This window comes from Oncorhynchus keta, unplaced genomic scaffold (assembly GCF_023373465.1).
Source record: "Oncorhynchus keta strain PuntledgeMale-10-30-2019 unplaced genomic scaffold, Oket_V2 Un_scaffold_6048_pilon_pilon, whole genome shotgun sequence".
Taxonomy (NCBI): domain Eukaryota; kingdom Metazoa; phylum Chordata; class Actinopteri; order Salmoniformes; family Salmonidae; genus Oncorhynchus; species Oncorhynchus keta.
The window spans coordinates 286,347-299,721 of record NW_026290973.1 but is presented as its reverse complement, the minus strand read 5'-3'; the positions used below and the strand labels follow the sequence as shown (position 1 = coordinate 299,721).

Below are 13,375 nucleotides of genomic sequence, written 5' to 3'. Positions count from 1 at the left end.
ATGGAGGAATAGAAGGTTATAATTCTAGATGGAGGTATAGAGGGATATAATTCTAGATGGAGGTATAGAAGGATATAATTCTAGATGGAGGTATAGAAGGATATAATTCTAGATGGAGGTATAGAGGGATATAATTCTAGATGGAGGTATAGAGGGATATAATTCTAGATGGAGGTATAGAAGGATATAATTCTAGATAGAGGTATAGAAGGATATAATTCTAGATAGAGGTTTAGAAGGATATAATTCTAGATAGAGGTTTAGAAGGATATAATTCTAGATGGAGGTATAGAAGGATATAATTCTAGATAGAGGTTTAGAAGGATATAATTCTAGATGGAGGTATAGAAGGATATAATTCTAGATAGATGTATAGAAGGATATAATTCTAGATAGAGGTATAGAGGGATATAATTCTAGATGGAGGTATAGAGGGATATAATGGAGGTATGGAAGGATATAATTCTAGATGGAGGTATAGAGGGATATAATGGAGGTATGGAAGGATATAATTCTAGATGGAGGTATAGAGGGATATAATTCTAGATGGAGGAATAGAAGGATATAATTCTAGATGGAGGTATAGAGGGATATAATTATAGATGGAGGTATAGAGGGATATAATTCTAGATGGAGGTATAGAAGGTTATAATTCTAGATGGAGGTATAGAGGGATATAATGGAGGAATAGAAGGTTATAATTCTAGATGGAGGTATAGAAGGTTATAATTCTAGATGGAGGTATAGAGGGATATAATGGAGGTATAGAGGGATATAATTCTAGATGGAGGTATAGAAGGATATAATTCTAGATGGAGGTATAGAAGGATATAATTCTAGATGGAGGTATAGAAGGTTATAATTCTAGATGGAGGTATAGAGGGATATAATGGAGGAATAGAAGGTTATAATTCTAGATGGAGGTATAGAGGGATATAATTCTAGATGGAGGTATAGAGGATATAATTCTAGATGGAGGTATAGAGGATATAATTCTAGATGGAGGTATAGAGGATATAATTATAGATGGAGGTATAGAGGATATAATTCTAGATGGAGGTATAGAGGATATAATTCTAGATGGAGGTATAGAGGGTTATAATTCTAGTTGGAGGTATAGAGGGATATAATGGAGGTATAGAGGGATATAATTCTAGATGGAGGTATAGAGGGATATAATTCTAGATGGAGGTATAGAGGGATATAATTCTAGATGGAGGTATAGAGGGATATAATTCTAGATGGAGGTATAGAGGGATATATTTCTAGATGGAGGTATAGAGGGATATAATTCTAGATAGAGGTATAGAAGGATATAATTCTAGATGGAGGTATAGAGGGATATAATTCTAGATGGAGGTATAGAGGGATATAATTCTAGATGGAGGTATAGAAGGATATAATTCTAGATAGAGGTATAGAAGGATATAATTCTAGATAGAGGTTTAGAAGGATATAATTCTAGATGGAGGTATAGAAGGATATAATTCTAGATAGAGGTATAGAAGGATATAATTCTAGATAGAGGTATAGAGGGATATAATTCTAGATGGAGGTATAGAGGGATATAATGGAGGTATGGAAGGATATAATTCTAGATGGAGGTATAGAGGGATATAATGGAGGTATGGAAGGATATAATTCTAGATGGAGGTATAGAGGGATATAATTCTAGATGGAGGAATAGAAGGATATAATTCTAGATGGAGGTATAGAGGGATATAATTCTAGATGGAGGTATAGAGGGATATAATTCTAGATGGAGGTATAGAAGGTTATAATTCTAGATGGAGGTATAGAGGGATATAATGGAGGAATAGAAGGTTATAATTCTAGATGGAGGTATAGAAGGTTATAATTCTAGATGGAGGTATAGAGGGATATAATGGAGGTATAGAGGGATATAATTCTAGATGGAGGTATAGAAGGATATAATTCTAGATGGAGGTATAGAAGGATATAATTCTAGATGGAGGTATAGAAGGTTATAATTCTAGATGGAGGTATAGAGGATATAATGGAGGAATAGAAGGTTATAATTCTAGATGGAGGTATAGAGGATATAATTCTAGATGGAGGTATAGAGGATATAATTCTAGATGGAGGTATAGAGGGATATAATTATAGATGGAGGTATAGAGGATATAATTCTAGATGGAGGTATAGAGGATATAATTCTAGATGGAGGTATAGAAGGATATAATTCTAGATGGAGGTATAGAAGTTTATAATTCTAGATGGAGGTATAGAGGATATAATGGAGGAATAGAAGGTTATAATTCTAGATGGAGGTATAGAGGATATAATTCTAGATGGAGGTATAGAAGGATATAATTCTAGATGGAGGTATAGAAGTTTATAATTCTAGATGGAGGTATAGAGGGATATAATGGAGGAATAGAAGGTTATAATTCTAGATGGAGGTATAGAGGATATAATATAATTCTAGATGGAGGTATAGAAGGATATATAATTCTAGATGGAGGTATAGAGGGATATAATTCTAGATGGAGGTATAGAAGGATATAATTCTAGATGGAGGTATAGAAGGATATAATTCTAGATAGAGGTTTAGAAGGATATAATTCTAGATAGAGGTTTAGAAGGATATAATTCTAGATGGAGGTATAGAAGGATATAATTCTAGATAGAGGTTTAGAAGGATATAATTCTAGATGGAGGTATAGAAGGATATAATTCTAGATAGATGTATAGAAGGATATAATTCTAGATAGAGGTATAGAGGATATAATTCTAGATGGAGGTATAGAGGGATATAATGGAGGTATGGAAGGATATAATTCTAGATGGAGGTATAGAGGGATATAATGGAGGTATGGAAGGATATAATTCTAGATGGAGGTATAGAGGGATATAATTCTAGATGGAGGAATAGAAGGATATAATTCTAGATGGAGGTATAGAGGGATATAATTATAGATGGAGGTATAGAGGGATATAATTCTAGATGGAGGTATAGAAGGTTATAATTCTAGATGGAGGTATAGAGGGATATAATGGAGGAATAGAAGGTTATAATTCTAGATGGAGGTATAGAAGGTTATAATTCTAGATGGAGGTATAGAGGGATATAATGGAGGTATAGAGGGATATAATTCTAGATGGAGGTATAGAAGGATATAATTCTAGATGGAGGTATAGAAGGATATAATTCTAGATGGAGGTATAGAAGGTTATAATTCTAGATGGAGGTATAGAGGGATATAATGGAGGAATAGAAGGTTATAATTCTAGATGGAGGTATAGAGGGATATAATTCTAGATGGAGGTATAGAGGGATATAATTCTAGATGGAGGTATAGAGGGATATAATTCTAGATGGAGGTATAGAGGGATATAATTATAGATGGAGGTATAGAGGGATATAATTCTAGATGGAGGTATAGAGGGATATAATTCTAGATGGAGGTATAGAAGGATATAATTCTAGATGGAGGTATAGAAGTTTATAATTCTAGATGGAGGTATAGAGGGATATAATGGAGGAATAGAAGGTTATAATTCTAGATGGAGGTATAGAGGGATATAATTCTAGATGGAGGTATAGAAGGATATAATTCTAGATGGAGGTATAGAAGGTTATAATTCTAGATGGAGGTATAGAGGGATATAATTCTAGATGGAGGTATAGAGGGATATAATGGAGGTATAGAGGGATATAATTCTAGATGGAGGTATAGAAGGATATAATTCTAGATGGAGGTATAGAAGGTTATAATTCTAGATAGAGGTATAGAAGGTTATAATTCTAGATGGAGGTATAGAGGGATATAATTCTAGATGGAGGTATAGAGGGATATAATTCTAGATGGAGGTATAGAAGGATATAATTCTAGATGGAGGTATAGAAGGTTATAATTCTAGATAGAGGTATAGAAGGATATAATTCTAGATGGAGGTATAGAGGGATATAATTCTAGATGGAGGTATGGAAGGATATAATTCTAGATGGAGGTATAGAGGGATATAATTCTAGATGGAGGTATGGAAGGATATAATTCTAGATGGAGGTATAGAAGGATATAATTCTAGATGGAGGTATAGAGGGATATAATGGAGGTATGGAAGGATATAATTCTAGATGGAGGTATATAATTCTAGATGGAGGTATAGAGGGATATAATTCTAGATGGAGGTATAGAGGGATATAATTCTAGATGGAGGTATAGAAGGATATAATTCTAGATGGAGGTATAGAGGGATATAATTCTAGATAGAGGTATAGAAGGATATAGTTCTAGATAGAGGTTTAGAAGGATATAATTCTAGATGGAGGTATAGAAGGATATAATTCTAGATAGAGGTATAGAAGGATATAATTCTAGATAGAGGTATAGAAGGATATAATTCTAGATAGAGGTATAGAGGGATATAATTCTAGATGGAGGTATAGAGGGATATAATTCTAGATGGAGGTATAGAGGGATATAATGGAGGTATGGAAGGATATAATTCTAGATGGAGGTATAGAGGGATATAATGGAGGTATGGAAGGATATAATTCTAGATGGAGGTATAGAGGGATATAATGGAGGTATAGAGGGATATAATGGAGGTATAGAGGGATATAATTCTAGATGGAGGAATAGAAGGATATAATTCTAGATGGAGGTATAGAGGGATATAATTCTAGATGGAGGTATAGAGGGATATAATTCTAGATGGAGGTATAGAGGGATATAATTCTAGATGGAGGTATAGAAGGATATAATTCTAGATGGAGGTATAGAAGGTTATAATTATAGATGGAGGTATAGAAGGTTATAATTCTAGATGGAGGTATAGAGGGATATAATGGAGGAATAGAAGGTTATAATTCTAGATGGAGGTATAGAGGGATATAATTCTAGATGGAGGTATAGAGGGATATAATTCTAGATGGAGGTATAGAGGGATATAATTCTAGATGGAGGTATAGAGGGATATAATTCTAGATGGAGGTATAGAAGGATATAATTCTAGATGGAGGTATAGAAGTTTATAATTCTAGATGGAGGTATAGAGGGATATAATGGAGGAATAGAAGGTTATAATTATAGATGGAGGTATAGAGGGATATAATTCTAGATGGAGGTATAGAAGGATATAATTCTAGATGGAGGAATAGAAGGATATAATTCTAGATGGAGGTATAGAGGGATATAATTATAGATGGAGGTATAGAGGGATATAATTCTAGATGGAGGTATAGAAGGTTATAATTCTAGATGGAGGTATAGAGGGATATAATGGAGGAATAGAAGGTTATAATTCTAGATGGAGGTATAGAAGGTTATAATTCTAGATGGAGGTATAGAGGGATATAATGGAGGTATAGAGGGATATAATTCTAGATGGAGGTATAGAAGGATATAATTCTAGATGGAGGTATAGAAGGATATAATTCTAGATGGAGGTATAGAAGGTTATAATTCTAGATGGAGGTATAGAGGGATATAATGGAGGAATAGAAGGTTATAATTCTAGATGGAGGTATAGAGGATATAATTCTAGATGGAGGTATAGAGGATATAATTCTAGATGGAGGTATAGAGGGATATAATTCTAGATGGAGGTATAGAGGATATAATTATAGATGGAGGTATAGAGGGATATAATTCTAGATGGAGGTATAGAGGATATAATTCTAGATGGAGGTATAGAAGGATATAATTCTAGATGGAGGTATAGAAGTTTATAATTCTAGATGGAGGTATAGAGGGATATAATGGAGGAATAGAAGGTTATAATTCTAGATGGAGGTATAGAGGGATATAATTCTAGATGGAGGTATAGAAGGATATAATTCTAGATGGAGGTATAGAAGGTTATAATTCTAGATGGAGGTATAGAGGGATATAATTCTAGATGGAGGTATAGAGGGATATAATGGAGGTATAGAGGGATATAATTCTAGATGGAGGTATAGAAGGATATAATTCTAGATGGAGGTATAGAAGGTTATAATTCTAGATAGAGGTATAGAAGGTTATAATTCTAGATGGAGGTATAGAGGGATATAATTCTAGATGGAGGTATAGAGGGATATAATTCTAGATGGAGGTATAGAAGGATATAATTCTAGATGGAGGTATAGAAGGTTATAATTCTAGATAGAGGTATAGAAGGATATAATTCTAGATGGAGGTATAGAGGGATATAATTCTAGATGGAGGTATGGAAGGATATAATTCTAGATGGAGGTATAGAGGGATATAATTCTAGATGGAGGTATGGAAGGATATAATTCTAGATGGAGGTATAGAAGGATATAATTCTAGATGGAGGTATAGAGGGATATAATGGAGGTATGGAAGGATATAATTCTAGATGGAGGTATATAATTCTAGATGGAGGTATAGAGGGATATAATTCTAGATGGAGGTATAGAGGGATATAATTCTAGATGGAGGTATAGAAGGATATAATTCTAGATGGAGGTATAGAGGGATATAATTCTAGATAGAGGTATAGAAGGATATAGTTCTAGATAGAGGTTTAGAAGGATATAATTCTAGATGGAGGTATAGAAGGATATAATTCTAGATAGAGGTATAGAAGGATATAATTCTAGATAGAGGTATAGAAGGATATAATTCTAGATAGAGGTATAGAGGGATATAATTCTAGATGGAGGTATAGAGGGATATAATTCTAGATGGAGGTATAGAGGGATATAATGGAGGTATGGAAGGATATAATTCTAGATGGAGGTATAGAGGGATATAATGGAGGTATGGAAGGATATAATTCTAGATGGAGGTATAGAGGGATATAATGGAGGTATAGAGGGATATAATGGAGGTATAGAGGGATATAATTCTAGATGGAGGAATAGAAGGATATAATTCTAGATGGAGGTATAGAGGATATAATTCTAGATGGAGGTATAGAGGATATAATTCTAGATGGAGGTATAGAGGATATAATTCTAGATGGAGGTATAGAAGGATATAATTCTAGATGGAGGTATAGAAGGTTATAATTATAGATGGAGGTATAGAAGGTTATAATTCTAGATGGAGGTATAGAGGGATATAATGGAGGAATAGAAGGTTATAATTCTAGATGGAGGTATAGAGGATATAATTCTAGATGGAGGTATAGAGGATATAATTCTAGATGGAGGTATAGAGGATATAATTCTAGATGGAGGTATAGAGGGATATAATTCTAGATGGAGGTATAGAAGGATATAATTCTAGATGGAGGTATAGAAGTTTATAATTCTAGATGGAGGTATAGAGGGATATAATGGAGGAATAGAAGGTTATAATTATAGATGGAGGTATAGAGGGATATAATTCTAGATGGAGGTATAGAAGGATATAATTCTAGATGGAGGTATAGAAGGTTATAATTCTAGATAGAGGTATAGAAGGATATAATTCTAGATGGAGGTATAGAGGGATATAATTCTAGATGGAGGTATAGAGGGATATAATGGAGGTATAGAGGGATATAATTCTAGATGGAGGTATAGAAGGATATAATTCTAGATGGAGGTATAGAAGGTTATAATTCTAGATAGAGGTATAGAAGGATATAATTCTAGATGGAGGTATAGAAGGTTATAATTCTAGATAGAGGTATAGAAGGATATAATTCTAGATGGAGGTATAGAGGGATATAATTCTAGATGGAGGTATGGAAGGATATAATTCTAGATGGAGGTATAGAGGGATATAATTCTAGATGGAGGTATGGAAGGATATAATTCTAGATGGAGGTATAGAAGGATATAATTCTAGATGGAGGTATAGAGGGATATAATGGAGGTATTTAAGGATATAATTCTAGATGGAAGTATAGAGGGATATAATTCTAGATGGAGGTATAGAGGGATATATTTCTAGATGGAGGTATAGAGGGATATAATTCTAGATGGAGGTATAGAGGGATATAATTCTAGATGGAGGTATAGAAGGATATAATTCTAGATGGAGGTATAGAGGGATATAATTCCAGATGGAGGTATAGAGGGATATAATTCTAGATGGAGGTATAGAGGGATATATTTCTAGATGGAGGTATGGAAGGATATAATTCTAGATGGAGGTATAGAGGGATATAATTCTAGATGGAGGTATGGAAGGATATAATTCTAGATGGAGGTATAGAAGGTTATAATGCTAGATAGAGGAATAGATGCACAGTGCTAGATATAGAAGGACAGAGTGATACTTAGAGGTATAGAGAGAGAGTGATAAATAGAGGTATAGAGTTATACTTAGAGGTTTTGAATGATAGCGGTATAGAGGTATACAAGGATAGGGTGATATGGAGATAGATGTATAGAAGGATAGGGGGATAATTAGATGTATTGAATGATAGAGGTATAGCTGGATAGTGATAATTAGAGGTATAGAAGGATAGTGATAATTAGAGGTATAGACTGATAGTTATAATTAGAGGTATAGAAGGATAGAGTGATAGAGCTATATGGATAGAGGTATAGAAGGATAGTGATAATTAGAAGTATAGAGTGATAGCTAGTTCTAGAGCTATGGATAGAGGTATAGAAGGATAGATTGATAATTGGAGGTATAGAATGATAGAAGTATAGAATGATAGTGATGGATAGGGGTAAAAAAGGAAAGTGTGATAGTGACAGTACCATCATTAGAACGACGGACACGTTGATCATGTATCCTGGCAACCGATCCTCCAAAGTCAATGACTCTTGCTCCCTCTGCCAGAGGAACAGAAACAAACACACAAACACACACACACGTTTAGCAACTACTGTTGTTAATACAGCTAAATCAAAGTAACCATTATGAAAATGTTTACTTAACCATAACTACCACAGTGAATACAGCTAGATCACAGTAACCATGGTGAATACAGCTACAGTGGGGCAAAAAAGTATTTAGTCAGCCACCAATTGTGCAAGTTCTCCCACTTAAAAAGATGAGAGAGGCCTGTAATTTTCATCATAGGTACACTTCAACTATGACAAAATGAGAAAAATACAGAAAATCACATTGTAGGATTTTTAATTAATTTATTTGCAAATTATGGTGGAAAATAAGTAATAATATAATAATAATAATATATGCCATTTAGCTGACGCTTTTATCCAAAGCGACTTACAGTCATGTGTGCATACATTCTACGTATGGGTGGTCCCGGGAATCGAACCCACTACCCTGGCGTTACAAGCGCCATGCTCTACCAACTGAGCCACAGAAGGACCATCTGCTAACCCGGATGTATTAGCCGTGTCTGAATCCTGGCTTAGGAAGACCACCAATAACTCTGAAATCTCCATCCCTAACTACAACATTTTCAGACAAGATAGAACGGCCAAAGAGTGCGGTGTTGCAATCTACTGCAGAGATAGCCTGCAGAGTTCTGTCCTGCTATCCAGGTTTGTACCCAAATCATTTGAACTTCTACTTTTAAAAATCCAACTATCTAAAAACAAGTCTCTCACCATTGCCGCCTGCAATACAATATTATTTATATTATTATTATTATATTAATAGACCACCCTCTGCCCCCAGCAGTGCTCTGGATACCATATGTGAACTGATTTCCCCCATCTATCTTCAGAGCTCGTGCTGCTAGGTGACCTAAACTGTGACATGCTTAACACGGCCCTCCTACAATCTAAACTTGATGCCTTCAATCTCACAAAAATTATCAATGAACCAACCAGGTACAACCCCAAAGCCGTAAACATGGGCACCCTCATAGATATCATCCTAACCAACTTGCCCTCTAAATTCACCTCTGCTGTTTTCAACCAAGATCTCAGCGATCACTGATCGACCTTGCCAAGGCTTTCGATTCTGTCAATCACCATATTCTTATCGGCAGACTCAGTAGTCTCGGTTTTTCGGATGACTGCCTTGCCTGGTTCACCAAGTACTTTGCAGACAGAGTTCAGTGTGTCAAATCGGAGCGCATGCTGTCCGGTCCTCTGGCAGTCTCTATGGGGGTGCCACAGGGTTCAATTCTCGGGCCGACTCTTTTCTCTGTATATATCAATGATGTTGCTCTTGCTGCGGGCGATTCCCTGATCCACCTCTACGCAGACGTCACCATTCTATATACTTCCGGCCCGTCCTTGGACACTGTGCTATCTAACCTCCAAACGAGCTTCAATGCCATACAACACTCCTTCCGTGGCCTCCAACTGCTCTTAAACGCTAGTAAAACCAAATGCATGCTTTTCAACCGTTCGCTGCCTGCACCCGCACGCCTGACTAGCATCACCACCCTGGATGGTTCCGACCTTGAATATGTGGACATCTATAAGTACCTAGGTGTCTGGCTAGACTGTAAACTCTCCTTCCAGACTCATATCAAACATCTCCAATCGAAAATCAAATCAAGACTCTGCTTTCTATTCCGCAACAAAGCCTCCTTCACTCACGCCGCCAAACTTACCCTAGTAAAACTGACTATCCTACCGATCCTCGCGATGCCATCTACAAAATTGCTTCCAACACTCTACTCAGCAAACTGGATGCAGTTTATCACAGTGCCATCCGTTTTGTCACTAAAGCACCTTATACCACCATACTTATTCCACATCACTGTGACCTGTATGCTCTAGTCGGCTGGCCCTCGCTACATATTCGTCGCCAGACCCACTGGCTCCAGGTCATCTACAAGTCCATGCTAGGTAAAGCTCCGCCTTATCTCAGTTCACTGGTCACGATGGCAACACCCATCCGTAGCACGCGCTCCAGCAAGTGTATCTCACTGATCATCCCTAAAGCCAACACCTCATTTGGCCGCCTTTCGTTCCAGTTCTCTGCTGCCTGTGACTGGAACGAATTGCAAAAATCACTGAAGTTGGAGACTTTTATCTCCCTCACCAACTTCAAACATCTGCTATCTGAGCAGCTAACCGATCGCTGCAGCTGTACATAGTCTATCGGTAAATATCCCACCCATTTTTACCTACCTCATCTCCATACTGTTTTTATTTATTTACTTTTCTGCTCTTTTGCACACCAATATCTCTACCTGTACATGACCATCTGATCATTTATCACTCCAGTGTTAATCTGCAAAATTTTAATTATTCGCCTACCTCCTCATGCCTTTTGCACACAATGTATATAGACTCCCCTTTTTTTCTACTGTGTTACTGACTTGTTAATTGTTTACTCCATGTGTAACTCTATGTTGTCTGTTCACACTGCTATGCTTTGTCTTGGCCAGGTCGCAGTTGTAAATGAGAACTTGTTCTCAACTTGCCTACCTGGTTAAATAAAGGTTAAATAAAATAAAAAATTAAAAAATACTGACAGTGTTAGACTCATACAGACAGGTTTACGGTTAGACGTATACTGACATGGAAATCATGTGCCTGTTTACTGAAAGTCTCAACATCTCTCTAGCTAGTCTACCTTCTCTCTCTATATATAATCTGAGGTAATCTGCGGAAGGTAAGCAGCTTTTGGCTAAACCAACCAGAGCAGGGGTTCCCACACACACACGCACGTACACACACACACGCACGTACACACACACACAGGTTTATTTACTAAATTGCAGTTAAGCCTTAGCATTAGCATCATTCAGTTCAAAACAATGGAAGCTTTGTTAGCATCCTTCAGTTCAAAACAATGGAATCTCGGTTAGCATCCTTCAGTTCAAAACAATGGAAGCTCTGTTAGCATCCTTCAAATAAAAACAATGGAAGCTCTGTTAGCATCCTTCAGATAAAAACAATGGAAGCTCTGTAAGCTTGATCTGTAACAAAACAGTAGGAGCTCGTCAGCATGCTTTGTTTAACAAATTCAATGGAACTCCTCCCTCTCTCTTCCCTCCAGCCCACCACTTCGCTTTCCCTCCCTCCCTCCCTCCCCTCCCACAACTTCTTTCCCTCCCTCCCTCCCTCCACTTCTCTCCTTCCCTCCCTCCACTCCCACAACTTCTTTCTTTCCCTCTCCTTTCTTGCTCCTCTCCTTCCCTCCCACCACTTATCTCCTTCCCTCCCTCCACTCCACCACTTCTCTCCCCTCTCCCTCCTTGCTTCTCTCCTTCCCTCCCAGCACTTCTTTCTTTCCCTCCCTTTCTCTCTTTCCCTCCCTCCCTCCTCTCCTCCTTCCCTCGCACCACTTGTCTCCCCCCTCCCTCACTCTCTTTCCTTCCCTCTCTCCCCTTCCCTCTCTCCCCTTCCACCACTTCTCTTTCCCTTCCTTCCTTCCTTCCTTCCTTCCTTCCTTCCTTCCTTCCTTCCTTCCTTCCTTCCTTCCTTCCTCCCCTTCCCTCCCTCTCTCCCACCACTTCTTTCTCTCTCTCCTTCCCTGATTCCCTCCCCCTCTTTCCCTACCTCCCTCCCCCTCTCTATTTCCCTCCCACTACTTCTTTCTTTCCCTCCCACTACTTCCCTCCCCTCCCTCCATTTCTCTATCCTTCCCTATCTCATTTTCTCCTTCCCTTGCTCCCTCCCACCACTTATCCCTCCCACCACTTATCCCTCCCTCCCTCCCTCCCTCCTCTCCTTCCATTTCTCCCTCACTCTGCTCTTTCCATTCCTCCCTCCCTCCCTCCTCTCCTTCCATTCCGCCCTCCCTCCCTCCTTTCATGCCTCCCTCCATTCCCCCCTCCTCTCCTTCCATTCCTCCCTCCTTCCATTACTCCCTCCCTCCCTCTCGCTCTCCTTTCATGCCTCCCTCCATTCCACCCCTCCTCTCTTTCCATTCCTCCACCCTTCCATTCCTCCCTCCCTCTCTCCTTCCATTCCTCCCTCCCTCTCTCATTCCCTCTTTCCATTCCTCCCTCTCCTTCCCTCCATCTCTTCTCCCCTTCCACCACTTATTTCCCTCCCTTCCTTTCTCTCTCCTTCCCTGCTTCTCTCATCTCCTTCTCTCCTTCCCTTGCCCCCTCCCACCACTTATCCCTCCCTCCCTCCTCTCCTTCTATTTCTTCCTCCCTCCCTCGCACCCTCCCTCCCTCCCTCCTCTCCTTCCATTCCTCCCTCCATCCTCTCCTTCCATTCCTCCCTCTCTCCTTCCATTCCTCCCTCTCCTCTCCTTCCATTCCTCCCTACCTCCATTCCTCCCTCACTCCTTCCCTCCTTCCCTCGCGCCTTCCCTCCTTCCCTCACTCCCTCCTTCCCATCCCATCCCTCCTCTCCTTCCCTACTTCCCTCCCTCCTCTCCTTCCATTCCTCCTTCCCTCCTTCCATTCCTCCCTCTCTCCCCCTCCTCTCCTTCCATTCCTCCCTCCCCTCCTTCCATTCCTCCCTCCCCTCCTTCCATTCCTCCCTCCCCTCCTTCCATTCCTCGCTCCCTCCTTCCCTCGCTCCCTCGCTCCCTCGCTCCCTCCTTCCCTCGCTCCCTCCTTCCCTCGCTCCCTCCTTCCCATCCCATCCCTCCTCTCCTTCCATTCCTCTCTCCCTCCCCTC

At 38.7% G+C, this 13,375-nt stretch overlaps 1 protein-coding gene across 1 annotated transcript in view; it reads right to left on the bottom strand.

Moving 5' to 3' along the window:
- LOC118379341 (anoctamin-1) overlaps window positions 1–13,375 on the bottom strand; it is a 188,661-nt gene that overhangs the window by 49,819 nt on the left and 125,467 nt on the right. The window contains exon 16 of the mRNA XM_052517188.1: window positions 8,618–8,692. Coding sequence (XP_052373148.1) covers window positions 8,618–8,692 — 75 coding nt within the window. The remainder of the gene's footprint in view (window positions 1–8,617; window positions 8,693–13,375) is intronic.